Source organism: Nycticebus coucang, chromosome 8, assembly GCF_027406575.1.
Source record: "Nycticebus coucang isolate mNycCou1 chromosome 8, mNycCou1.pri, whole genome shotgun sequence".
NCBI lineage: Eukaryota > Metazoa > Chordata > Mammalia > Primates > Lorisidae > Nycticebus > Nycticebus coucang.
Window position 1 is genome coordinate 116,026,648 of NC_069787.1, and position 25,761 is coordinate 116,052,408.

The 25,761-nt window shown below is 40.4% G+C and overlaps 2 protein-coding genes across 9 annotated transcripts in view; one reads left to right on the top strand and one right to left on the bottom strand.

Moving 5' to 3' along the window:
• HPS3 (HPS3 biogenesis of lysosomal organelles complex 2 subunit 1) overlaps positions 1-25,761 on the top strand; it is a 39,805-nt gene that overhangs the window by 6,753 nt on the left and 7,291 nt on the right. For 6 of the 8 annotated variants that reach the window (XR_008381690.1, XR_008381693.1, XR_008381691.1 and 3 more), the window contains exons 2-14: positions 256-747; positions 1,465-1,636; positions 1,737-1,822; positions 4,025-4,217; positions 8,846-8,927; positions 11,285-11,439; positions 13,094-13,202; positions 15,662-15,843; positions 16,858-17,038; positions 18,851-19,084; positions 20,759-20,944; positions 21,246-21,434; positions 22,501-22,608. Coding sequence is in view for 4 of the 8 variants with exons in the window: in XM_053599665.1 (XP_053455640.1) it covers positions 256-747; positions 1,465-1,636; positions 1,737-1,822; positions 4,025-4,217; positions 8,846-8,927; positions 11,285-11,439; positions 13,094-13,202; positions 15,662-15,843; positions 16,858-17,038; positions 18,851-19,084; positions 20,759-20,944; positions 21,246-21,434; positions 22,501-22,608 (2,369 nt within the window). In the remaining 4 variants the exon portion in view is untranslated. Of the gene's footprint in view, positions 1-255; positions 748-1,464; positions 1,637-1,736; positions 1,823-4,024; positions 4,218-8,845; positions 8,928-11,284; positions 11,440-13,093; positions 13,203-15,661; positions 15,844-16,857; positions 17,039-18,850; positions 19,085-20,758; positions 20,945-21,245; positions 21,435-22,500; positions 22,609-25,552; positions 25,610-25,761 lie in introns of those variants that run through there. The other 2 variants (XM_053599668.1, XM_053599666.1) reach the window with 2 other exon arrangements.
• Positions 21,244-25,761, bottom strand: part of CP (ceruloplasmin) — a 56,776-nt gene continuing 52,258 nt past the window's right edge. Inside the window, exons 20-21 of the mRNA XM_053599663.1 lie at positions 25,570-25,674; positions 21,244-21,431 (exon numbers count right to left, since the gene is read on the bottom strand). Coding sequence (XP_053455638.1) covers positions 25,583-25,674 — 92 coding nt within the window. The 3' untranslated portion in view covers positions 21,244-21,431; positions 25,570-25,582. The remainder of the gene's footprint in view (positions 21,432-25,569; positions 25,675-25,761) is intronic.

Genomic DNA, 25,761 nt, shown 5'->3' on the forward strand with positions numbered 1-25,761 from the left:
TAAACGCTTAGAGCTATTATAAGGAATAAAATGTAAAATTTCTGTTACATGGATAATTAAGCCACTAAAATGGAGAGATGGGAAGAGATTGTAGAACTCAATGCCTAAAGTTGGTTAAAAATACAACTAAGATTTTGTTTAGAGTTTTGTTCTATTGGGTCTTTCATTCAGCCATTTGTGGTAGAATTCATTAATAAGTGAGGTAAGTTGTGTTTCCAATTACAGATTCTAAGTATAATCTTACTTCCTTCTCAGGAGACTATTTGGTAGCAATTGAAGAGAAAAACAAAGCTACATTTCTGCGTGTGTATGTGAACTGGAGAAGTAAAAGGACTGAGAACTCCCGCGTGTGTATTCGCATGGTCGGTCACAACGTGGAGGCTTCCTTCAGGGAAGCCTTCAGAGACCAGATGTCTATTGTTGAGATGCCGCTTTCTGAGGCCCCCTTGTGCCTTTCCTGTTGCCCTGTGAAAGGAGACCTTCTTGTCGGCTGCACAAATAAGTTAGTCTTGTTTAGTTTGAAGCGTCATATCGTCGATGAGGAATTCTCCATGTTGGACTTCGAACGCTCTTTAATTATACACGTAGATAATATCACTCCTGTCGAAATTTCTTACTGTGTTGGACATGTTGGTGTCATGTCAGACTTGGAAGTCTTAATCCTAAAACTGGAGTCAGACGCTAAAATTGCAGAAAGAGTTAACCACCATCCACGTAAGAGCAGCAATCCAGTGAAACAGACAGAAGGTAAGTGATGAATTTAACTTGCTGTCTTCTTTTAGGTCTAGAGAAAACCTTGACCTTTGGGAATCTCTGGAGGACTCTAGTCTATATGGTATCAAACCACATTATTTATAGCAGGGGGATCCAACCTTTTTCTTGGCTGCCACACCTTGGAAGAATAAGAGTTGTCTTGGGCCACACATTTAACACACAAACACTAATGAAAGCTGATCAGCTAAATAAAAAGGTGTCTTATATCAGACACCCCTGATTTATACATTTAGTTATTCCTGTTACATGGGGTTTGGGTTCATGATCTGGCTGTCTGTATCTTATGCTGTAGCTTATAATTGTATTTCTACATATATTTGTCAATAGAAGTAATGGAAAAGGCTCTACTAGGTGAGAGTTTCTAGGCCTAGTTCCTATATGTACTAATTGATTGACCTTGAGTTGGTAACACCATCTCTGAGTTTCAGTTTCCTCATGTGTAAAATGGGAATGTTAACACCCATCCTGTTGTACTTTCTTAGTTGTTGTGGGGAATAAATGAGCAAGTGCTAAGGCTTTTCAAAACCACACTACCTTCTACATCTGTGACGTGTGTGTGTGTGTGTATATAAATAAATAAAATTACTGTGAGTATGCTTAATTGGTGGGAAGATATGGTGAAATCCAATTTTCATTTAAGCAGATAGTAGTACTTGAAGTTGTTTAACTCTTAAATTTTGTTTTTTTAAGGCATCAATAATAAAATTTCACAGCTCGAGTCAGATGATTTTGTTATCTGCCAAAAACCCATGGAACTTCTTGGTAAAAAAAGTGAACAGTCTGGATTATCGGTTACACTGGAGTCTACGGGATTAGCTGATGAAAAACTACAATATTTCCATGTTCAGCACCTGCTATATAGGTATTAGAGAGCTTTTTATTTACCAGTATTTAATATATATATATATGCCCCGGCTTCTAGTACTTGGAAATTAGATTTCGCCTTCTTTTTCAACCCACAGACGTTTTGCTCCCGATATCTCATCCTATGTTTTACCTGATGACATCAAGTTGCATTCCCTTCAGCTGCTACCCATTTACCAGACAGGTACGTTTGACAGAACAGGAGTGTGACGGTGCAGTAAGGTGCAAAGGCTCTGGATGGGTAGGGGACCAGTGTGGGTGGTACATTTGTTTCTTCACTGAGTCTCCCTGTGGCCTTGGACAAGGTCCTTACAAACACTTGTGAGCACTGAAAAGGAAGTCATCTCTGCTAGGAGAAGCCATGGAGAGAGTGGACAGACAGAATCCATTTCCCTTTTTAAATTCTAGCCTCAAAAAGGAGATCAGAGCCCTATTAGAGCTGAGATATATCTGGGTTCTAGTTGGCAAAGTTTCTTACAGTGGTCTTAAGCAAGGTGGGAAAATGTGGACTGAATGGAAATTCCTTTAGAGAGGTGGTTCCTGCTGCATATCGGACTCACCAGATACTGCTAAAGTTTTAATGCCCAGGTTCTACATGGTGGATATTCTGACTTAATTGGTCAATTATGGGGCCTAGGCATTATTTTTTTTTTTTTAAGAGTCTCACTGTGTTGCCCACCCTAGAAAGCCATGGCCTCAACTTAGCTCACAGTTATCTCAAAGTCTTGGTTCAAGTAATCCTCCCTTCTCAGCCTCCCAAGTAGCTGAAACTATGGGCATGCGCCACCATGCCTGGTTAATCTTTCTATTTTTAGTGGAGATGGAATCTCACTTCGCTCAGGCTGGTCTCTAACTCCTGACTTCAACCGATCCTCCTGCTTTGACCTCCCAGAGGGCTAGGATTATAGGTGGGAGCCACTGCCTCTGGCCTAGCATCAGTTTTTTAAAAGTTCCCCAAGAGTCCAGTGGGCACCAAGATTGAGAATCACTAATAGACTCTGCACTTAGTCCTTGTCTGCGAAACATCTTTAGATGTTATCTAGAAAAAGGTATAAGTATTATTCCAATTAAATGACTTTATGAGCTTCATTAATTTTTTTCTTTACTAAATATTTATCAAATGCCTACTCTGTTGAGTGTTGTGCTGAATACTAGGGAGCCAACAGTGAGCAAAGTGCTTGCGCTTACAGAGTTAATTGATAGGGGAAGGCAGACATTAACTGCATTGTTGCAAAAAGACAGTTGTACCCTGAAATGAGTGCTCTGTGGGAAAGGAACTCCAGTATGAGAGCTTGTAACAAAAGACCCTGATCTCAGCACTCTGAGGTCAGGGAAGGCTTCCTGAGGAAAAGGATGTTCAGGGTGAATTGGGCTGACTTGGGAATAACAGTTGGTGCAGGGGAGGGGAAGAGAGCCTTCTGTGCAGAGGAAGCAGCAAAGGTTGCTGCTGAGGGAGACTCAGTGTTTGAGGAACTGAGAGAAGCCAGACTGGGGAGAGTGGAACAGGAGGTGGTGTGTGAGACAGGGCTGGAGAGGGTCATCTCCTTATCGAGTGAATTCCCTTAGCATTTGGAGTACAAGTCCCAAGTCTATTCCAGGGCCTGCTTGACCCAACTCTGCGCTCATCTTGTCCCACTCTCACCCTGCTTACTCCTCTCTGTCCATAGTGACCTGACCTCCCCAGGTATGCCAAGTGCACCCTTATCTAAGACCTCTCACTGGCTCTTCCTGCGTTTAGAAATATATTTCCTCAGATCTTGCATGACAGGCTCATTTGGGTTTTTTCAACTCACAGCTGAAGTGTATCACAGAGGACTTCCCTGACCTCTCAGTTTAAAGTATCCTTGCTCCACACACTGCGCTGTTCACTTTTTTCTCCATCCCAATCCCCATCACTAGAACGAAGGCTCCGTGAAAGCAGTGACCTTGCCTTGCACACTGTTGGATCCCTAGAACTCAGAACGGCAGTGCCTGATCGGTACCTGGTGAATATTTACTAACCAGGCTAATGATGATTGTTTGAGCTGGGCCCTAACCGATGCATAGAATTTTTAGAAGGTGGAAATTTTAGTAAGATAGACCTAAGTGTAATATCTTACTAACATGTGTAAAGTGTAAAATTACATACGTGTGGAGACTAGTGAGCGGTCTCCCTCTGATTGGTTAGAACACAAATGTGTGAGAGAGACAAGAACTGGGCAGTCAGCTTTGGGCAAAATGAGATTTCTGCGGTTTATGGGTGTCCTTGAAGAGTACCAGTTGGTGGAGTACTTTTTAAAAACTTTTGGTTATGAAAAATTTCAAACACATATGGAAAAAATAATGTTGCTTCTTTCCTTTCATTTATTGGTTTCATGGTATTTATTTCTTCCATTTCTGCACGCAGGTTGTTTTACTTCTGATGGAAAAAATCTGTCTCAGGAGAAAGAGTTGCTGAGTCTCTTTTGTTTTTTCTCCTTGCCCCACGTGGGTTATCTCTACATGGTTGTGAAATCTGTCGAGTTGATGTCAGTCTACCACTATCCCGAGAAGTCTCAGCAGGCAGTTCTCACGCCACAATTCTTGCACGTCATTACAAGGTACCGTCACAGTGTTACCTGCTGGCCTTCTGGTCACTTGTTTTTCTGTAAATTTTCGAGGTGCTCCCTAAATCTTTAACTGAGAATCGTTGAACTGGCATGGAGCATGGTGACAGAGTTACATCTGGCTTTTCCAAGCTGGTTTTTGACGTCCTATACCTACCTTTGCAATGTCCAGGATTTAGACTCCGGTTTTGTCTTTTTTGTTTCCTTAGTCTGGCTGAGGATCACGAATTGTAGTAAAAGGTCACCAGGGCCGGTCAGGGCATCTTTTTAGATTTTCCACATTTTTTCAGTATCAATTGAGTTACTTCATAAGGGTTTCGAATTGAAAAGGGGCCAGAAGGATTGATTCTACTCCTTGATTAGTACCTATGGGGAAGTAGGTCGGGATTGGCCAAAGCCATGTGCCAGTGAACGGCAGATGTCTTCTGAGTTGCCTTACCCTAGTAAGCTGGCATGGGGACGGAGTTCCTGAGCAGAGCAGGAGTTTGATGTTACTTCCTTTATTCTGAGCAGCAAGTGATGCTTTTGGTTCTATTTCCCTTTTTTTTTTTTTTTTTTAGCTTTGATGATGTTCAAGGCACTGCCTGTGCCTTCTGACTGTGTAACCATGAATAAGGTAGACCTGCTGCTTTCTAAAGGAATATAAGAAAAGGTTAGAGACTTGACAAGTACAAGGGGCGCAAACACTAGGAGATTTGTGGGGAAAGTCTCAAGACTTCCTGAAGTGCTGTGGGCACTGGGAGGAGGGAAATTACTTCCAGCTGACTCACACGGAGAAGTTGTAGATAGGTGGTTGTGTCTGAAGCGAGTCCTGAAAACTAGCTAGAACTGCGAAGGATAGAGATTGGGAGAGTTGGGCTTTGCAGATAGAGGGAAGGCCATAAACAAAGGCCATACCCAGTTTTTCAGGATAGCTAACAATGAATTGCACAAGACAGTGATTTTTTTTCCCTCTACAGCTGAATGGCACTATCAGAATCTCCAGCAGGTGCTAGAGTGTACTTCCAACTGCAGAGAGCTCATCTGACGATTCTGATACCTGCTCTTAGTGACCATGCGCCCCTGTCCTCCTCACTTCTGGTTTAAGGACAAATGCTGCCCATGGAAGTGTGTTTCTTAAGTGATCCATATGGAGTTACCTGGTCTTCCCAATTTCCAAAGTGTTGTATGATGATGTTTTTTAAATATGAAGAAGCTGAAAAGTAGAGAAGTGGTGAGAATAATGCTTGAGAGGGAGCTCAAAGCTTTGAAAAGTAAGGTGTTTTATTTTAAGATTTTGACCAGAAAAAATGATGTGATGGGCACATTGCTTTAGGAAAATTAGTGGTGGCTCTTGTGGAGGAAGGATCAAACATACTAAATAAGTGATTGAAATGGTTCAGGCGAGGAGATTAAGGGGCTGTGCTCAGTCATAGAAAAGGATGGATAGGAGATCTTTGACAGGAGCAGTAACAGGGTGTTTTATGGGATAATGGGGATGGAGGAGGCATGAAAAACATCACCAGGGTTTTGAGACTGCTTTTAAAAAAGAGTGGAGGCCAGTGTAATGTGGACTGAAAGAAGTTTGGTTTAGACATTTGAATTTGAGATGCTTATGGACTATGGAAAAGGAATGTTAAGTAGGCTTTTGGACCCATAGAACTGTAGCTTAGGGTAGAGAAGAAAGCTTAGACGTTTTGTTACCATCAAAAAAGAGCTGATTAGGGGTGGCACCTGTGGCTCAGTGAGTAGGGCGCTGGCCCCAGGGTGGCAAGTTCAAACCCGGCCCCGGCCAATCTGCAACAAAAAATAGCCAGGCATTGTGGCAGGCACCTGTGGTCCCAGCTACTCCGGAGGCTGAGGCAAGAAAATTGCCTAAGCCCAAGAGCTGGAGGTTGCTGTGAGCTGTGACGCTACGGCACTGTACCGAGAGTGACAAAGTGAGACTCTGTCTCTAAAAAAAAAAAAAAAAAAAAAGCTGATTATCAAATTACTGAGCAAGATCCCAAGAGTGTGTAGGTAGACAGGGAAGAGTCATTGGAGAACTAAACTCTGGTGATGTCATGTTTAGTAAGGTATAGGAGAAAGAGAAAGATCTTTAAGGATGCAAAAGAACCCAGGAAACTAGCATTTCAAAAACCAAGGACTAGGAAGGATAAAAATACTAATTTCTTTCCCAAAATATTGATGCAGAAGACTGTCCATCTTTTCTCCTCTTGATTGCGTGCGCGCGCGCACACACACACACACACACACACACACACACACACACACGGCACTGAGAATTGCATAGCGAACCCACTTCCTTTATTGCCCCATCTCTGTCTGTATAAGTCGTGAACCAATTTGAAATGTAGAGTGCTGAACACGTAGTGTTATGAGGGTTTGAAAGGACTTACAGTTGGTGTATTTTTGACTGCCTCCAAGAAGGAAATTTTGGGGTTTTCTTACATCAGTACCAAATGATACTCTGATAACATTAACTTGACTGTGAAACTATTAGAGTTCCAGGCTTTTTTCTTTTTTCTTTTCTGCTATACATTAGAAGAATAGGAGTTGTCCTGGGTCACACATTGAATACACAAGCACTAACAGAAGCAAAAGAAAAAGTCCACGCATACTTTGCATGATCTGCCACTCCACAGATAAGCAAAATAGTCCTCAAATAATCTGCATGTGGCTTGAAGGCCATAAATTGGACACACCTGTTAGATATTAGAATAGCAGTTATATGTAAATTCAAATTATTTCTTTTTTTTTTTTTTTTTTGGTTGGGGCTGGGTTTGAACCCACCACCTCCAGTATATGGGGCTGGCGCCCTATTCATTTGAGCCATAGGCACCACCCTAAATCCAAATTCTTAACCAGGACCCCCCAGTCCTATTTTTAAAATTTTACATTATTGAACTCAGTCATACATATTTATTTTACGGAATAGATATTTTAGAAGAATCTTGTTCCATAAAGTTATTTTGAGAAGTTTTTTGAAGATTATGTTAACACCAAAAAAACAAAAGTATTGCTAATTTTTTTTTTAAGAATCAGGGAATAAAGTAAAATATAAAATGCCAACTTTACAGATTATATAACTAGAAAAGCCCACCATGAAATCACACTCCCCAGAGTCAACCATATATACAATTGGCGTATACTCACACATCTTTTTTTTGCAGTGCATGTATTACTATGCCTTATTTTTTACAGATGTGGATCATACTGAGCCCACTATTCAGTAACTTGCTGTATGGCTAGCAGCAGAGTGTATCCTGGATGGCTTTCCGTTTCTTTTTATCTTCTTCATACTTATACTTAGTATTCTAATGATAGTGAACAGGCTGGGTTCCTGTAGGTGGAGGTGAGTCAGAAGACCCTGCCTTTTTATCTCTAGAACCTAATCGTCATTTATCTTTGTGGTCATGTCTATTCTCACCTGTCATTCTAGACCTCCTGCAGGTGTTTTTTTTTTTTCCTCCCCACTCTTTCTTTACTTCCAAGGTTGCCGACTTAAGGTTTCTAAATGGGGGTGCGGCTGTCCTGGTTATTTATTGTCAGGACTCAGAAGTCATTTCCTAAGCCTTTATGGAAATGGACAGAGGTGGCCGTGGGCTGAGGCTGAAGGGGAAGAACCAACAGATGGGGACAGACCTGAATATCTCTCACTTACTTTGTGGAAAGTCTCTCAACTGAAATGTTAGAATGCCATTCTTGCTGAAGAAGTATTTCTTGTACTTTAATATAGAACTGTTAGGTTTGCTTTGGTCTTTTATTTCTTTTTTTATTTCAAAAAGTTCATCTTTACTTTCTGTTACTTTCTGGTTTGATTTTAAAAATCATTCTTGCAAATCTGCTACAAGATAAGTTTTGTAGCAATTTCTAAGTTAATTAACTTTTTAATCAATGGCAACAGATGATAACCAGGCACTTCCTGTGGTGTCCCTAGGTTCTTTTACAGTGGAGAAGCAGCCTGGGTTGTAGAGGGAGGTAGTGGAGTGTGAGGAGTCAGGAGATCTGGGATATGTGTATAACTGGTACGACTCTCCACAGAGGCAGTGGACTAGTCGTGAACCTTCCATCATCTGATCTTTATTCTGCTGGTGTCAGTAGTTCTCACATTCTTTCACACTGTTTTTCATTTTCAGTTCTATCACTGGGTTTGTGGTTTGTACCATCTGAGTCTGTTGGCCTTGTGTAATCCAAGGTGAATTTCATCCTGAGATGGGTAAGGTAGAACAACAGTCAGGGAAACAGGCTCTCATCTTGGTTTGGATAGTAAGCCGTCTGTGCCCTGGGCCGGCCGAGCTAGGGGGCATCATTTTATTTGTAAATTGAGGACCTTGACTTACTAGGGGTGTACATCAGAGTCATACATGGAACTTTGTAGAAATAGCACGTGTCCAGGGTTAGCCCTAGAGATTCTGATTCACTGGAGTAGGGTGGGGACCAGTTACATGGTTTTTTGTTTTTTTAAATACATCAAATGGATTCTGAGAGGCTGTCTTGTGGAGAAGCAATTTAACTTGGCAACATTTGAGTACTTGAGTCCTCTCCCACCTCCTTCCCCCAGCTTCCCCCCACCCCCACCCTGTCCCACGGTGGGCATGTTGGCCTCCACTTGGCTCAGCGGCCTCTGTCTTCTTCCTTAGCAACAACCTGCAGTGTTTCACAGTGCGGTGCAGCGCAGCAGCAGCTCGTGAGGAAGACCCGTACATGGATACCACCCTGAAGGTCAGAAGTGGCTTATGAAGACAGTGAGAACTTAAGATCCAAAAGGAATACGTGAATGCGCACAGATTTGCTCTTAGGCCTAAGCTTGGCAAGGACTAAAGGTCTTAAGGTTATCTTATGTATTGAATTACAACTGTTGGATGTAAAATACTAAAACCGTTTTTAAGATTCCTTGAAAGCATTTCACTCAGAATTGGTTCAGTACATAGTTTTTATAGTTTGATAGAGCATATATATAGTGTAAATTTAGAGCAGTTCAAAACTATGGTATACTATTTTATTTTTTTAACAGAAATATTGGTAGCAATTTTACAGAGCTGTTAAAACAATACAGCAATCAATATACTCAAGAGCATGAAATTGAATAAAGTGCATTTAAAATGATTTATTTGTACTATTATCAGATATGCCTGTAACTCTTCTGTCATTTTATAAGCCTTTGACAACTTTCAGTACTTCATCTGAGTTAATGGATATGCTACATCAATAACCTCATTTTTAGTTAGAAGTAATGTGCTTAGCATCTGAAAAGCTCTTGCCCACAAAATAAATGTAGGCATTTTTATGATGAAATTCTATATTTTCTGACCTTGAATTTCTGTTCTGAGAAATTCAGTGATGATATTGCATGATATTCATCTATGCTGTTCCACATTTGTGATACCAGCCATTGGAATGGCTGTTTGTTATGTGGATACATGCCGCAAGAAACCCCTAAATCACGATATTTCAAAAGTTGGTTTGTGTCTACCTAGACCCTGGAACTACTTTTTTGGAAGAATAAGCCTTGTACAGGGATGATTATGTGTCTGGTGTGGCTGAGTCACTCTGCCAGTCACTGTCGCCCAGGTCGCATTTTCATGGAAAGCGTGGTCTCTCGAGTTCTCAGTGACTCCTTTTTGCCAGGGCCTGGCTGTAGTTTTCTGTTGCTGACCAGGCTAACTGCCTGCCTTCCACCTCTTGGGAAACCAGATTTCTCTGCCTTTGTGTGAAAGATACACACACAGCCTTTATAAGAGATTATTTTTACAAAGGAGCAAGGGAGTTATTTCCCTGGTAAAAATGGAAAGGTGACAAAGATTACATAAAGCTTCCATCCTTTGTTTCTTCTCTGCTCCCTGCACCTTGCCTTTTTTAAGGTAGAAAGGCATAGGCTCATGCAGGGGGTGATGGTGCACTCTAGGTTACATAATAGATTGAGGTAAGATCAATCTGCATTTGAAAATCTTAATTGCATATCTTCCCAGAGTCTCATAAAACCAGAGGGAAGGAACTAGGAAAAGATGGGAAAGAGCAGTAAGAGAGGTGGGCAGCTGGTGGGACGTGCTGCTCTGAGGCCAGTGGAGGTGGGAGAGGGAAGGACAGTGATGATAACACTTTGTGGCTCCCCCTTCCCTGCAGCTCCATCAGTTCTGAAATCCTAGATGCCACGTGAATAGCACACGCTTCGCTCTCTTGCTGACTCAGGCATTGGGATCTGTGGTGTCTGAGAAAGGTTTCAGAACCTCAGAGTCTGGTCAAAAGAACACGTGGTCATTATCTCCCTTCCCTCTGAAATTCTGGCTCCTTAGCACTAGCCACAGCCACTTTAACTATTTTTAGGAATGAAAATATAGACGGAGGCATTTCCCCAGCTACTTTGTATGAAGGGATGATGAAGATGACCTCAGAATCTAAACATGGCTAATGGTGAGAGGGCAGGGCCGGGTGGGGCAATTTGTAAGCTCCTAGAAAGAGCTGTTTATGATCTTTCTGGTCCATTCTACTAGAATCAGTGGTCCAGTACAAAAGCAGGAGCCTGGCTCTTCCAGTTTACCTGACATGCCCCAGCCTGTCGTCCAGTCCAGGCACTGTTCGCACCTGAGGGCCATCCAGACCAGCGTACAAGCATTTCTTGCACACGTCCATCCACATAGAAACCATTTTATTTACTCTGCAGTAGAATGTCCTGTTACACTGTCTGATTTTGCCTAGAAATTGCACGTGGGCATACCCCTGAGCCAGCCTGCTGTTGGTGGTGATTTCCCTGGGTGGCTGCTTACCAGCCAGGGCTGCCCTCCCGGAGGGATCTTTGGAGCCACTCCAAACCTCTATAGTCTCTGCAGCTGGGGGCCCTCCTTCTGCTTTTATTCAATCAACAAATACAGAGTTTGTGGACTGAGTAGCTCTATAAAATAGGTCATTGGTTACGTAGGTTCAGATAACTCCTTACTCTGTTAAGAATAGGTGTTTGGATTATTTTTTTGGCGGTGGGGGGGCTCTTGTGGAGGGAGCCAAAGAGATTTTACCAAATAAGCAGACTGCTTTTTGAAGATTGAAGTGCACTTTTGTGATTTTTTTTTTTTTTCCTTTGCTAGGCTTGCCCACCTATCAGTATGGATGTCTGTGCTTTAAGAATACAGCTTTTCATAGGTTTGAAAGCCATCTGTCACTTTAAAAACCACATTATACTTTTGACTAAGGCTGACCCTGAGGCCTATCCAGAAAGAAGAGACTCCCCCAGGAGGCTTCTGTAAGCATCTTCTCACGCCCCGGCATTCCCTGCCGAGTTTGTGGAATGAATTGTCACTGGTATATTTTGTGTGTGTTTATCTTTTTTAAAATCAAAACTTGAAATGACCAATGGCTTTTCTATGCTGGTGTTTTTCTAGAGAAAGGGTTCTAATGATATCTTTAATACCCTTCATGATTGATGTTGGACCTTTTAGAAGAAAATGAATTATAAAATAGTTTCAGTAAAAATCAGTAATATTTTAGATGAAATGTTAAAGGACATGGTTGTCTATGTAATTAATGGAAAAGACGGGGCTTGCATTGCCAATGCAAACGACAAGACTGGCTTTTATTTTCCTTTGATCTTTCAATAGTTACATTTTTATTCAAAGATTATTTTCTGGTATTGCAAATAAAATTAATAATGCATTTCTTACTATAAGAACATTCACAATCTATTGATATATGCTGATAAACCTTAAAATAAAATTGCATTTTGATATGTTAATCTCTCGTTAACTCAGGTTTTCTGCTTTCACATTGTTTAGCAGAGAATGCTTCATTCTAAACTAGTTATGCTTTTATTTGATGTTTTTTATACTGTGAACTTAGTGGTAGAAAATGTGATCTACTTTGAACATTTCTCTAAGGAAAATTTAATCAAGAAAGCAATCTGTTTGGAACACTTATATGTAGGGGCCAGGCACAGTGGAATGGGTGTGTAATCCTAGCACTCTGGGAGGCTGAGGCAGGAGAGGATCACTTGAGCGCAGGAGTTTGAGCAAAAGTGAGGCCCCTCACTCCACTAAAAATAGAAAAAATTAGCCAGATACTAGAGTGGAGACCTGTAGTCCCAGCTACTCGGAAGACTAAAGCAGGATGATTGCTCGAACCCAGGACTGTGAGGTTGCTGTGAGCTAGGCTGATGACACAGCACTGTAGCCTGGGCAACAAAAAGAAAAGAAAAAGCCCAAAAAAGGTTTTTATTTTTAACATAAGTTTTTACATTTTCAAACTGCTTAAGCCTCTACTTTGTTCCGCCAACAGGAATCAGGGTTGGCTAGTCACTTAGTGTGTATGCAGAGTAGTCTAAGACTGACTGGCTGACTCTTACAGCTTTCTGACAAGAGGAAAAAGCAATTTGTAGCCTTGCACCTTTGACGTTCTAAAAGTATATATTTTTTTTTAATGATTTTAAACAACTTTCTGATTATTTAAAAAATCATGTGATCAGAAATTTTAACATTGTATACCCAAGAAAATGTATCACATAGTGAATTCACTTAAGAGATATCTCTTAAGAGATGAGGTAATGCTTTAAGCAGACTGAGTTTTGTGGTCTTCTGCCCTGAGCACAGGGACTCTTACAGCTGAGGCTCTTCTCCTTTCCATGGGTCTTGCCTGTTCTTTGAACATACTGCTCATTTAAAAATACTTGGGGAGTGAATTGGAAGCAACGGGTTTATCAATATGTGACAGTTACAGAATATTAAATGCTACAGGCCTACACAGTATTGTGAACTACTAGTTTCTAAAAGTAGACTATACAGCTAATCACTGAAGAAAACACCTGGTGAAAATAATTTCACAGTTATTTTATGGTTTCCGCTATTTACCATTAAAACTGTCATGTATTAATGTCTTAAATTTCTTGTCCTTTGTTTTGCTTTTAGTTCTAGAAAAGATACCAGTGTTAAGAGCAAAATACCTCCTGTAGCTGAGGCTGGGTGGAATTTGTATATTGTGAATACAGTCTCACCAGTGCAACTGTACAAAGAGATGGTACTTTTAAAAACTTTTGATTCTTATTTATAGATATTTAGAGTGAAATTGATGATCAGAAATTGACTCTAATTATCAGACATCCAGGATGCCACAGCAAACCACCTTCCAGGCTCTGCCAGTGGAGCGTGTACCTTTCTCCGCCATCTTGTTTTCATAGCTTCTGACATGTGAGGAGCCAGTAGAAATTTCCTTCACTAAAATGAGATTCCCTTATTCATACCCACCCTCCTAAGAGGATCCATTAGCCAGTATACACATAAATAGCTTTTCATCTTGTCTTTGAAACCTAGCAAGAGAACCGTGAAATGCAGCTAAGAGAAATTGTAGATTATTTATCCCTGTCTCAGTCTTCTTGAAATATTAGCAGATTGTCCTGGGGCACCCCAGCAACTGCAGCGCTGTCCTGTGGGGAGGGCCCTGCAAGGGGCATCCTTATTCCTGTTCTAAGAGTAGCAGCTTCCTACTCATCCTTGGAAATTATTTTAATTCTTTATTTTGAAACATTTCAAACTTTAAAGAAAATTGCAAGACTAAGATTAGAATAAACAAAACCTTTTATTCCCCACCCAGATTCACCTCCAGTCAGTATTTTACCGCATTTGCCTTTCTCTGGGTTTTTTGTTTTTGTTTTTGTTTGTTTTTTTATCTCATCTCTTTGTGCTTTCTAAACACACACACACAAATACAAATGCTCCTACCTTTTTTCCAATCCATTGGAAGGTAAATTGGATACGTGGTAGCCTTTTGCCCCTAAATACTTTAGCATATATTTTCTAAGAGGATGATCTGTTGCATAATTATGGTACACCCATATGCTTCAGTAAATGTAACATTGACACAATACTTCATCCAGTTTAAAGTCATATTCTAATTTTGTCAATTGATCCAATAATGATTCAATGATCCAATAATGATTAATTACATTTCATTTAATAGTAATTAAATGAGTATTTAATTATCGTGTCTCCTTAGCCTCCTTCAATCTGTAATATTTCTATAGCCTTTCTTTTTAAGACATTGATACTTTTGAAAAATACAATTTCCTCTTTTGTCTTTTTTTTTGGCAGTGTTCTTTATTTGGGATTTGTTTGATTTTTTTTTTTTTTTTTTCACAATTGTATTCCAGAATATATTTGTTGTTTTCTGGTATTTTCTTTTTAAAAAATTTTTTTTTTTTTTTTTTTTGTAGTTTTTGGCTGGGTCTGGGCCTGAACCCACCACCTCCAGCATATGGGACCAGCGCCCCACTCCTTTGAGCCACAGGTGCCACCCCTTTTTAAAAATGTTTTTACAAAACATCTTAGTGTAAAGAATTTTTATTGGGATATGGCAGGAAGGTGAACAACTGGGCATTTTTGTCTTCTCCAAGCTAAATTTGTGGTGTCAAATTAAATTAGAATATGCTTTTAAAATTAATGTTAGTTTTTTTTTTTAATGGTTGTGCATTCTCAGCCAGAATATTGTATAGGTGATTTTTTTTTTTTTTTAGGTTAGCACATCTGGAGGCACAGGATGTTCATACACCCCTCATGGGTGATATAAATTTTGATTATTATATCAAAATGTTGCCTGATTTGTACCTGGCATTTTAATGCTGATAATTATATCACCTTTGCCCTGTCTTTTTATTCTTTCTCTTTTTTTTTTTTTTTTGTAGAGACAGAGTCTCACTTTATGGCCCTCGGTAGAGTACCATGGCATCACACAGCTCATAGCAACCTCCAACTCCTGGGCTTAAGCGATTCTCTTGCCTCAGCCTCCCGAGTAGCTGGGACTACAGGCGCCCGCCACAACGCCCAGCTATTTTTTGGTTGCAGTTCAGGCGGGGCCAGATTTGAACCCGCCACCCTCGGTATATGGGGCCAGCACCTTACCAACTGAGCCACAGACGCTGCCCTTTTTATTCTTTCTTAATTGAAAGTCGTAGACTTCGTGATTTGGCTACAGGAATCTGAATATGCTGAGTGAGTCAGATTAGCTAGTGGTAATGTTTGTGAGCCCACTGTGAATTATGCAGATGGATATAATAGAAGCTCAACTCAACACCTGAAACCAAAATAAGGGAGAGATACTCAGTGTGTATTTGAGAAAGAGTTAAATCATGGAACTTTAAAAAACAGTTCAACTGTTTCTAATATGTTCATTAGTCATCAAATTGGGGTCGATTTATTGCACGGTTAACAGTACTATTAATATGACAGTGTTATTTGGACCTTCACTAGTGATCAGAGGTGTTTAACAAGGTTGTGTTTACAATTGTGTATGTATTTCCATTGATGGTGGAAAAAAACACTTCAGCTAAGGCCCACCAGAATAGTAAATAACCACTTACTTACTCTTAGGGCTTAATGTATCCAAATACTGACTTTACTAACAAAATGTGTAATTATTCTTAAGAACGGGGGACCTGTGGAGGTTGCTGTGCAGCAACATGAGTGTTGTCTCTTCTCTTTCAGGTAGACTACAGCAACACCTACAAGACGGCCAAGACCCAGAGCTGCATTCATCTTCTCAGCGAGGCTCATCTGCTGGTGAGAGCTGCCCTAATGGATGCCAGTCAGCTGGAACCTGGAGAGAAAGCAGAGCTTTTGGAAGCATTTAGGGAAAGCTGTGGGCACCTTGGGGACTGTTACAGCAGGTTGGTGACGCCTCTTAGAACCACGTTACAGAAGCCATCTTGAAGTTTGGGTGCACTTTCTAGTTTTTCCATCTCTGGTACTTACCTACTAGATGATATAACACAGGAGAGGGGTGGTTCATGTATTCACTTCTTCCACAGGCATTTATTAAGCACATACATACTGTGGTAGGTACTAGTCTAGTCTAGGCTTAGAGATACAAAAGTGAGTATGACCCATTCCCTGCCTTCAAGGAGTCATAATTTATTAGATGGGTATGTAATGAGTACCCCACTACTTAGTTTATGAATTTAAAGGATTTTTAGGCCCATGACCAGTGAAAATCTCTGAGACAGCTGTATTACTAGTTCATTGTCTGAGTACAAGAGAAGTGTCAGTGGACAGTCTGCAATTTTATTTTATTTTTTTAGTGGTATCTATGTATTACTTTTCAAAGTTGAATTGCAGTAGCAGTTTGTATTATGATGTTTGCTCAAAGGTGGCAATAACAAAATGAAAGCTAGTGTCACCGTGAGACAGGCAGAACAGTCAAAGAGAATGGCCCAAGCAGGGTTTAAGGAGTGCAAGACCCACAGTCTGCAATTTTAATCTTAGCAGTCAAAGCTTCTGTTGATGTCAGAAGGGAACACTAGGATGAATAGTGCTTTTATTTTTAAGAATAATATTTACAATTTTTTTCGTAAGTTTTAAAGACTTAGTTGAACTTTGTGAATGATTATAAATTAATATAACAGGCTTTTTCTGCCTGTAAACACCATTATTTTAGAAGCACATTGTAAATAATAAAATTCACTTACTGAATTATAATTTTTCTATTTTTATTATGAACAAGCAAAGAAACTGCATTCATTTGAATAATTTTGTAAAATAAAACTTAGGAACTTAGTCCCATTACTCTCAGCAATGAGATTTATGTCCTTTAGAAAGTGTGATCTGTTTTATGATGAATTGTGTTAGATACCTAGGCATAAAAATGACGAATTTGAGAGTTGTTTAAATTTCCTTTCCTGTAGGCTTGACACCCAGCATTCTCACCTCACCTTGCCATACTATAAGATGTCTGGACTATCTCTGGCTGAAGTTTTGGCCCGTGTGGACTGGGCAGTGGAGGATACATCACAGAAATATGAGAGGGGATTAATCTTTTATATTAACCATTCACTTTATGAAAACCTGGATGAAGAATTGAGTGAAGTGAATATGAGTTTTTATTTAGTTATATTTCATATTTTTAACTTTTAATTTTAGTAATTTATTTAATACCATTTACAAGTCAACTTCCAAATATTTCTACTCTTTGATGCTCTTTTTTTTCTAAAAAAGTGATGTGCTTCTTTCTTTGTTAACGATCACAGAATTCAAGCTCAGGAAAGAACTGTGGGTCATCTTCTCAGGCTTTCCCGTTACACAGGGAGCTACAGGGTCTCTTGTGGTTGAGGGACCTGCCCCGTGACAGCAGCACGTGTTGAGCAGAGTGACTCGGAAGTGGGCCTTGCCTGCCTTCTTCTCATCTGCACTCCTTCTCACGTTAGTTGTCCATTTCTCGTGTCCAAAACTTCTCTTATAGAACCTTAGCCCAGTGACTTTAAGACTTTTTTTTCTTTTTGAGACAGAGTCCCACTCTGTCATTCATGCTGGAGAGCAGTGGCGTGTCATCATAGCTCACTGCAACTTCAAACTCCCAAGCTCAAGTGATGCTCCTGCCTCAGGCTCCTGAGTAGCTGGAGCTGCTGTGTGTGCAGCACACACCCCATTCCTGGCTCATTTTTCTATTTTTTGTAGAGATGGGATCTTGCTCTTGCTCAGGCTGGTCTTGAACTACTGGCCTCAAGTAATCCTCCCACCATGACCTCCCAAATTGTCAGGATGATAGGTGTGAGCCACTGGGCCCAGCCTTAAGATATTATTAATGATTATTTTTAGTGTCTCAGATATTTTAAACATGGATGAGTACAGATATTCCAGCTTGGAAATTGTGCTACCAAATGTTCTAAGGTTTTGAGAGAAGTGAAATTTTTTCATGTAAATTACTTCATTGAGTATATTTTGAACTAAATTGTAGATTTTTATGATGGACTTTTAAGCGTAATTTAATCAAATATTTCTTTCCTTCTTCTAAACTGTTAAAATTAAAAATGCTGGTCACACCCTGGTACATATTTTCACTGCCTTTTCTTCATTATAACTCAGCAAAGAGATCATTTCAGGTCATGTCAGGTCTCCCACACGTCAGCATCAACTCTTGTCTTTTTTATTTTTTTATTTTCTTATTTTTTATATTTATATTTTTTATTTTTTAATTTTTGAGACAGAGTCTCAGTCACCCTGGGTAGAGTACTGTGGCATCATCATAGCTCTTAGCCACCTCAAATTCTTGGGCTCAAGTGATATTCTTGCCTTAGCCTCCCAAGAAGCTGGGACTACAGGTACCCGTGACCATGGCTGGCTAGTTTTTCTATTTTTGGTAGACATGGAATCTCACTCTGGGTCAGGCCAGTCTCAAACTCTGAGCTTAAGCAGTCCACCCACCTTGGCCTCTTAGGGTGTTAGGATTACGGATGTGAGCCACCGTGCCTAACCAATAAGGCCAGCATAGTGGCTCATGCCTGTAATCCTAGCACTCTTGAGAGGCCGAGGTGGGTGGATTGCTTGAGCTCAGGAGTTCAAGACCAGCCTAAGCAAGAGACCCTGTCTCTAAAAAAGTATCCAGGCATTGTGGCGAGCTCCTGTAGTCCCAGCTACTCAGAAGGCTGAGGCAAGAGAATCACTTGAGCCTAATGGTTTGAGGTTGCTGTGAGTTATGACTCCACAGCACTCTACCCAGGGTGACAAATTGAGACTCTGTCTCAAAATAATTAAAAATCAAAACATAATACTATAATTTTATGTTAATTGCAATGTTTGTGTCTCAGCTTTGTGTGTGTATAGATGTATAATTTGGGGAGGGGGGTGATTTTGTTGCTTTGTTTTTGCTGACTTTTTATTCCTTGTTTGTCCTCAACAAAGGAATTAGCAGCCAAAGTGGTTCGGATGTTTTATGTGGCTGAGCCGAAGCAACTTCCCCATGTCCTCTGTAGTCCTTCTATGAAGAATGTTAATCCTTCCACAGCCATGAGCTATCTAAGGAAGCTGGACACTTCTGGGTCGTCATCAATCCTGCTGACATTGACTAAGGCAGCAGTGGCTCTGAAAATGGGAGATCTTGACGTGCACAGAAATGAAATGAAAAGCCATTCAGAGGTATGGTGCCCCAGCTGGTGTTCACAGCAGGCTGGCAGAGGACCTGGTGGTTCTGAGATGTTTAGCTTTCTTCTGTCGTCCTTTTAGGTTATATTTTCTTGGTCATATTGGAAAACATAGTTAATGTTAGAAGGGAAGTGGCTCCAGTGGGATTTTGGATTTGGCAAATGAAAAAGAAATAGACTAGAAAATGGCAGCGATGGGTATTCAGAGACCTGTCAACCTAGTGTCAGGTATGTTCAGAGAACTGAGTCTGGTGCTGAGGAATAGCCTCGACCCCACGCGGACAGTCTGATCTGCCACGAGGGATGTGCCTGTTCACTGAGAAGGAGCAGAGTCACAGTAGGGGAGTATTAACCACAAGCCTCGGGAGTCTAGTAGTTGCAGAAAACCTCCACTTGGGGAAAATCACAGGTAATTTTATGTAGGATTAGACGTTTGATTCATCCATCAAAGATAGATCTTTCCCTTGGAAAAGAGGTCATTTAGGGACATGAGCCAAAGATGTTAATCATTCAGGGGAATAAGAAATAAATGTGAATTGAGCATTTATTATGTCCCAGGCCTATGCTAAGCCCCTTGAATATGTTATCTCATTGAATTCTTACAGTAATACCGTGTGGTAGTTGCAACTAGAGCTGTTGTACAGATGAAGGTGCTAAGACACGCAGAGGTTAAATAACTCATCAGGATCACACGGCTGATGAGTGGGGAAGCGGAATTGAACGCAGCGGCCGTACTTCATAACCGTTGCTTCTGTACTGTTGTCTGACTGTGCTCAGATGCCCATAGTATGCCTTCAGTTTCTCAAACTAGAAGAGCAGAAGTGCTTTATTACTGTACAATTGACATGTTTTCTTATGATGAGGAGAGCAAGTCAACATTGGGGAATCTTCTATTTTAAAGGATAGAATTCTAAGAAAAATGAATTTTCTTTCCATAATTTTGAAAAAATGTAATATGTATTACAGTTATCTCTGGGTTTCTATGGGGGGTTCTAGGATTTTTTTTTTTTTTGTGGTTTTTTGGCCAGGGCTGGGTTTGAACCCGCCACCTCCGGCATATGGGACCGGCGCCCTACTCCTTGAGCCACAGGCGCCACCCATGGTTCTAGTATTTTTTACGGACATCAAAATCCATGGAAGTCCAAGTTCGTGGTATATAAAATGGTATAATATTTGCATATAACGTACACACATCCTCCCATGTACTCTAAATCATCTCCAGGTTACTTACTATACCTAGTATAATATACATGCTGTGTAAGTAGTTGATGTGCTCCATTGCTGATGGAATAATGACATGAAAAAGTCCATACATGATTGGTGCAGAAACAGTTTTGTTTCCTGAATATTTTCAATCTGTGGTTGTTTGACTTCACGGATATAGAAGCCACAGATACGGAGGACTGACTATTTTCAAATCAAATAGATGTAAAAATAAAACTCAACAAAAATAGGACAGCTGGATTCTTATATATCAGTAACTTCTGTAAGACAGTGACATCCTTCTTGGGGGAGGAATTTATCTTTATAATTAAAGACAAAATAGCAATTAAAGTAAATACTAATAGCTTAACAGTAAATCACGAGTGCACTAGCATGTACGGTATTTCCAAGATTGACAACCTGAATAAAATATATATTTCGTTCCTAATTTCTTTCTTATCTAAAGATGAAGTTGGTATGTGGCTTCATTCTGGAACCTCGACTGTTGATTCAACAGAGGAAGGGACAAATCATTCCCACCAAGCTTGCGAATCACCTGAAGGAGACGCAGCCTGCCTTGCTTGTGGCTTCAGTGCTGGGCTTGCAGAAGAACAACAAAATTGGAATTGAAGAAGCAGATTCCTTTTTTAAGGTTTGCCACTTTGAAAATACAGTTTTTCTAGATGGCCTGATAAAATGAGTAGAGAGTAAAATAAGAGAAGTTTTCCATTTGTTTATTAGAAAAAAGGACTTACAACTAATTCATAAGATAGAAGTACATATCAGGACAATATATCTAGAAACTTTCTACTCACGCAACCTGTCTGTTCCTGTTAAATGTGTCTAAGTTAATTACATGGTCCACGTGATGGTGTGATACTCAGCCCCACTATAACTTGATCAGTGCTCCTATATTTATCTGGGATACAGAGGCTTGTTTCATTGTTTTCAAGGTGCTTTGTGTTAAGGATGACGATATGATTCCTCAGCTCCTGGTGGACTTCTGGGAAGCCCAGCTAGTGGCGTGTCTCCCAGATGTGGTGCTTCAGGAACTCTTTTTTAAACTCATATCACAATATATCTGGAGGTTATCTAAGAGGCAGCCTCCTGACACCACACCATTGCGAACATCAGAAGATCTGGTAAGAAATTGAAACAATACTTAACTCATCTCTACATTGCACTTTACAAAAAATGTACTTTCTTATTTTTATTTCTTTTTTATTTTTTTTATTTTGGGGATTCATCAAGGATGCAAAGAACCAGGTTACATTGATTCCATTTGTTAGGTAAAGTCCCTCCACTGTCTTACTTTTAATGACTTAAAATCGACCTAGTTTACTTTTACCAGATATCCTATTTAAGCAGGAGTTAAAAATAAAACACTTAAAATTTGCGTATGACTGAAGTTGACCACATTTTAAACAATTTTATATTCTTAAGGAATGCCCCCTACTGGATACTGTCCCTTTCTCACTACAGTGGTACCTCAGTAGCCAAAGCATCAGGGGAAGGGGCTCTCCCCAGATCATCAGCCTGGCTGTACTTCCTCAGGAGAAGATCATGAATTAGAACGTGGGGAAAGAGACATCTGCAGACCATCCTGGTGGGAGAGAACCGTGGAAACCTTGTGGGAGGAACGGAAATAAACCTTCCTTCCTCGGCCCATGTCCTGGCAGCTGTACACGCAGAGCTGTTCTGTAGCGCTTGAGGCAGCTGTAACTGCTCTGTCTGCCCTTTCTGCTCCCTGGTCTCCTTCCTGGTTGCCCTTCACGTGTGCCACGGATAATGCAGGTTGACTAGAAAAGTCAGCAGCTTCTTGAATAAGGAGGGCTGCTTTGGAATTATCTTGAGAATTTATGAAAAATATTTTGCCTCCCAAAGCAAATAGTTATAAATAAAAATTATTTCCATTATTATTATTAACTCTTTCAAGTATAATTAACTTAAAAATAGTATTGCTCTTTTTGCTAGAAAGTGCCTGTTTTAAATTTTAAAATATAAAGAAATATTTAGTACAGATTATATGCCGTAGAAACAGCAAGACTGGAACATTTTCCAGGGCAATACATTCTAAAAAGCTTTCCTTCCCATTCCCAGGAAAGCTAATTCTGTGATGTAGCAGGGGATTAATGATTGCTTGTGGAATGGATAAAGGAACGGTTTCTTTGGTTATATTTGTTCATGATAAATTCTCTTGTGTTTTAGATAAACGCGTGTGGTCATTATGGCTTAATCTATCCATGGGTTCATGTCTTAATGTCATCTGATTCCTTAGCTGATGAAAATTATGCAGGAGATCTTTCAAAATTGCAGGTAAATGAAAATGCCTTTTTTTCTAATGAATAGGCATATTATAATACAGTGTAGTGGACCTCAGGTGTCCTGTTAACCTAGAGTGTATGATTTTGGGAGACAGAATCCGTAGTTAGGCATACTCATGTGCTTTGGAGGGAATTCTTGGCTCTGTTTGAAACTGCTGGTGGGTGAAGCATCTGGTGCCAGGACGCTGGTTTCAAGCACATAGATGGGTGAGCTTCAGCACGTCTCCTGACTGCCTTCCTCATTTTCAAGATGTGCTTGAAAATACTTTATGAAATGAATGTGTAGCAAATGTTAAATGATATTTCTGTTGATGTAATTCTTTTGTTAGTGTTGGCTTACACATTTATAACCCAGCCAACCACTACTATCTGTTTTAAACTGGTCAAAAGAGTTTATCCAGCTCCTTAAAGCAGTTTTTTTCTTTTTTTAAAGGGGGTATGATCAGAGAATGTGGACCATCCTGTAAGAGTTCTGACTATGACAGTGTTTTAACTGACAATGAAAAATGTAGTCTGTGTTTGCCTTGGCTAGATGTGTATGTGGTTTTATTTAATGTAGGTCAGTGGCCTAAGGACTGAATATAGTCCCCACATCTGGTTTGTTTGGTCTTGGCAGTGTAGCTGCCAACATGTAAACATTAAGATACATTAATACTAAGAATTCTGAGTTTCAAGTTGCTCTTGAAAAATTTAGCAGAACTGGGAACCTCTGAGACCCGTGGGACTGACCGTGGCTCCCCCATGGGCAGTACTCACACTGGCCTTTCAGCACAGTGACCATCCTGATCCAGATGCCAGTGTCTCGTGTCCATTTTCCTTATCCCAGCTGCCTGCAAGCATCTTCGTCAGCTGTTGGACTCCCTTAGACTTTTGAGTTTGCAATCCCTGATTTACACTGTGGGAACTGGTATAAGTGTCATTGTTGCTTAAAAAAAAATATCATTGGGCGGCGCCTGTGGCTCAGTGAGTAGGGCACCCGCCCCATATATGGAGGGTGGCGGGTTCAAACCTGGCCCTGGCCAAACTACAACAAAAAAAATAGCCGGGCATTGTGGTGGGCACCTGTACTCCAGCTACTCGGGAGGCTGAGGCCAGAGAATTGCCTAAGTCCAAGAGCTGGAAGTTTCTGTGAGCTGTGATGCCACGGCACTCTACTGAGGGCCAGAAAGTGAGACTCTGTCTCTACAAAAAAAAAATCGCCAGAGATGGTTCTCATTTCTCTCGGTACCCTTGTGGTGCAGAGGCTTCTGAGGGCCTAGCTTCTAGTTTGTGCATTTCAGAAATATTGCTCAGCGTGTGCTGCGGCTGTGGTGGACAGGCAGGGCCTTGTCTTCCCAGAACACACTGAGTACATATTCAGAATTGTAATGGGGATGAGTCTCATTAAATTTCCCCTGATAAAGCTTCAAACTGTATTTACAGTCACTGCTTGGAAAAGTGTAATTTCATTGATCTTTTAAAACTCATTTGAAAGTATTTAAGAAGGGTACATTCTTCGCTATTAAGGGAGTAAAATATAGTCTCCTAGATTTTTCTTAATCTTTTTCCTAAGTATAACTCTTTCTAAATTTTCTGTGGCTCAGTTAATCTTAATAATTAAAAAAACAATAACCATCAAGGAACAAAAAGATCTTACTGCTTCTGAGGAGTAGGAGAGTTCAGAATCACCTAAAGAACTTTTTCAAAACAGTACAACTTTCCTATACTCACCCACCAACTAGAGAAATGATTTTCTCTCTTTTGCCCTCAATCACTATAATACTCTATTTGCATGATAATTAAAATGAAAACAATATAAATCATCATGTCAAAAAGCTACTATTTGGAATGACACGGTACACTGGTAAATGTCCTGCTCTTTGCCAAAATTGTCATGGGTCCCTTCCCTTCCCCACCTTGCCAACACCTTTCCTGAGAGCCACAGCCATGCCTGTCTCGGTGGGGGAAGAGGACAGAGAAGCCAGTGGATTCCTTCCCTGCAGTGTCAGGGCTGAGGTGCCGGGTCTTGATCAAAGGAAGGAATAAATAGTGCATGTGTTGAGAGTGGAAAGAAGTCCATTTTCAATATTGAAAAAAAAAGTGGAGCTCTCTGCTAAGAAGCAGATTAACAGTGTTATAAAGAGAAAGAATGACCGGCCTGCTGGGGTTGCTCACGGCTGTACTCCTAGCACTCTGGGATGCCGAGGCTGGTGGATTCCTGAGCTCATGAGTTCAAGATCAGCCTGAGCAAGAGCAAGACCCCTTCTGTTCAAGATCAGCCTGAGCAAGAGCAAGACCCCTTCTGTACTAAAAAAAAAAATAGAAAACACAAGCCAGGTGTCCAGGAGGGCACCTGTAGTCTCAGCTACTTAGGAAGCTGAAGCAAGAGGATTGCTCAAGCTCAAGAGTTTGAAGTTGCTGTGAGCCGGGACTCCATAGCACTCTAGCCTAGGGCAATAGGGTGAGACTGTCTCAAAAAACAAACGAACAAACAAAAGAGTAAGAATAACCTTTGGACCATTTTTTTATCCAGTGATATATGTGTTGTTTTATGTTTCTTAACTATTTTATTTTTAAACTTATTGATAATACAGATAAACTAAATAAAAGTTCTTTATTTATTTATTGCAGTTTTTTGACCAGGGTTGGGTTTGAACCTGCCACCCTTGGTATATGGGACCAGCGCCCTACTCCCTGAGCCACAGACGCCACCCTAAATAAAAGTTCTTGAATAATCTGTTTTGTAGTACATTTGACACGTTTCATTTTAACCATGGTTTGGAATCCGTGCCTTGCTCCTTCCTACCTCATTCATTACCCTGATTGACCAAGAGTTAAATAATAGAAATCATCTGTTTTCTGCCATGTCAGGAGAGCTGATGAATGAGAGATTATCACCTTATTTCATCTTTGCCCCCTTATTGTCAGAAAATTAGTTAGATTTATTAAAATTTCAGGAAGAAAAAGGACCAACCTTATTGTCAGTCTCATTCCTTGGTAGAGACTTGGAATAAAATAATCACGCTGACCGTGAATAGAGAGATCGCGTCCCACATCCTTCTGTGAGTCTGAGAAGATGCTGTAGCAAAAGGGATACAGGGACAAGAAAATCAGGATATGACCATCTCATGTTTGTCCTGGAGAAGGAGAAAGCAGAGTCCTTGTG